General features: G+C 47.9%; 1 protein-coding gene across 1 annotated transcript; it reads right to left on the reverse strand.

The window, feature by feature from the left end:
• Positions 1-49: 49 nt before the first annotated feature.
• On the reverse strand, positions 50-299 carry CABS01_17076 (uncharacterized protein; the record flags this gene model as incomplete). The annotated part of the gene is made up of 2 exons (XM_060550403.1): positions 50-101; positions 190-299. The coding sequence occupies 2 exons, from the start codon at positions 297-299 to the stop codon at positions 50-52; spliced, it is 162 nt and encodes a 53-aa protein (XP_060397501.1).
• Between the last annotated feature and the right edge of the window lie 1,881 nt (positions 300-2,180).

Raw genomic sequence — 2,180 nt, forward strand, 5'->3', positions numbered from 1 at the left:
GTCCTGTCCAAACGGCCTGGTGATACAGTACTTTCTTCAAAGAATGCACTCACTGTTCGAACCAGACGTTGAGATTTCCCATGCGGAAGCAGTGCGTGGCGCTGGATACAAAATGGGTACGGCGAATGATCTTCTTGAAAGTATTACATTATCGTCAGAGTATGAAAGGGGCCCATGGCCTTGACTCACATGACATCTTCAGCCTGAGGGTGACGCATGAAGGTGACGGCTTCGATAGTAGCCTGGACTTTGTTGACCCAAGTTGGGGCATTTGGACTCCTCCATCGGAGACCCGTCATTGAGCATGCAACTTTTGTAGTTGTGGAGTAGCACAGATAAAATAAATATGAACGACGATAGGGCCAGTAATCTTTGGAATGTCTCGAAAGCAAGGGGGATAGGTAGGTCAAGACGTGGCGGCTTGGGAGACGAGAATGTGTGATATGTTGCGAGGCCAGGGCCCCTTTTGGGAATCCTACACGGCTCAGCTAGAAGAAGGTGATGCATCGACGGCTGTGGAATACGAATGGGTCAGTCATCAGCGAGATTCGAGTGCCGTTTTGGTAAGCTCTGCCTGAATTGTATCCGTGTCATCCCATACTTTGAATGCGTGGAGCTAGACTGCCACGAAAGGCTTGAACGCGACATACTGGACACTGAGTGCCCCATAGACGGTAACTGGATGACTGAACCTACAGTGTTGTGTGGTTTATAGCTGCGTATAAGTATATTGCCACGAATATTGCTTCCCGGTCGTGAATATGATATCTCGGAGGCGAGATCTGAACGAGCATTGAGATCTCAAGTGTTTGGAGGATGGCTAAGTTGATGACTGGATTCCGGTAATTCCGCGGAGTCGTGACGGAACGGAAGCCACCGGCTAGTTTGCTTTGGTAAGTCTGTTTGTGATAATTCCCACATTCAAGGAGCATCTTCATCCGGTCCTGGCATCATCATGTTGTTATGTATGTTGTAAACACGAGATGATTGAATTTGTCCTCTGACCGCCTCTTCTTTTCAAGGAACCTAAGAAGCAAAGAAGAATCAATAAAATTTTCTAGTCTGAGAAGCTGAACAATTCTATCTTCTCGCAGGCAATAAGCCGTCAGGTTATTCGCAGGCCATGGATAGCTTTCTGGGAGAGGGGCGAGAAGAGGTCGGGACCAAATTTGAAGATCAAGAGATCTATTTTGCTGCTCTGGTGACGCGGAGACCTCCTGAACTACGCCTGAGTTTTAGTCGAAGTGTTCAGCGTGGCAGTCTTGAAAGTGATGTAGATCTTAGGCCAATGATTCAAGGTACCCATTGAAATTCAGCGCCACCCGTTGATGTCGTTGGAAACGACGGCGATAGAGGATTTCAATGAGCAGTGTACTGAAGTAAAGGAGGAAGCCGTGACCGTGACCTAAATCTCGAAAGACGGACGCATGGAGGAGGCCAATTCCGTCGTTGTCGTGACGAGCCTCTCCTGAGCAGAAAAAGAGAAAAATCACAGAGTCCGTCTGCAATACATGATGGACTTAGGAGCCATCTTGGATCTAGCTAATTGCAATGAAGTAGGCTTGAACTTGTTGCTCCCTCCATAACAGGGAAATGGTGAGGATCAACAGAGGTCACGATTTTCGCTGGATGATTCAAGTCGAAAATGCACAAGGGCTTGTTTAGCCATGAGACTCGTATAAACCCAGAAATCCCAAGTATCAACTACTATCACAGCAAACGGTGAAATAATTCTTGAAATACCTTGCTGCGATGAGGTTTGCTCGGTGAGAAGTCCTTTTGACGCCACAATCTCCCCTTTCCTATCCATCTCAAAGGGTTACCACCAAGTTCTCTGTGTTTTAATCTGACATCAACCTTTTGTCCAGATTCTTGGTTGCAGACATGACGCAAGTTCTCCTACACACATCGGTGGCGAACTGCGGTTCCCGAACTCTCGCACCTATCTTTGATCTGGGCCTTACGGTCCAGCCATGGTTGACTCAGACGCCTCAGAGCGTTGAGAACCAAATAGAATCGCTCGACAGCGCCGTTCATCACCAAGCATGTATATTCAAAAGGCTCTCAACTCCTCGAAGCATTTGGTATCTTGCATGCATCACGGTGCCTAATCCTTCAGAGCCGGAGCTACGCCAAAGCTCCAACCAAGATATCGAGCGGCTGTCCGACTTCCGGCTCAT

Source organism: Colletotrichum abscissum (assembly GCF_030869225.1).
Source record: "Colletotrichum abscissum strain IMI 504890 chromosome Unknown Scaffold_310.1, whole genome shotgun sequence".
Taxonomy (NCBI): Eukaryota; Fungi; Ascomycota; class Sordariomycetes; order Glomerellales; family Glomerellaceae; genus Colletotrichum; species Colletotrichum abscissum.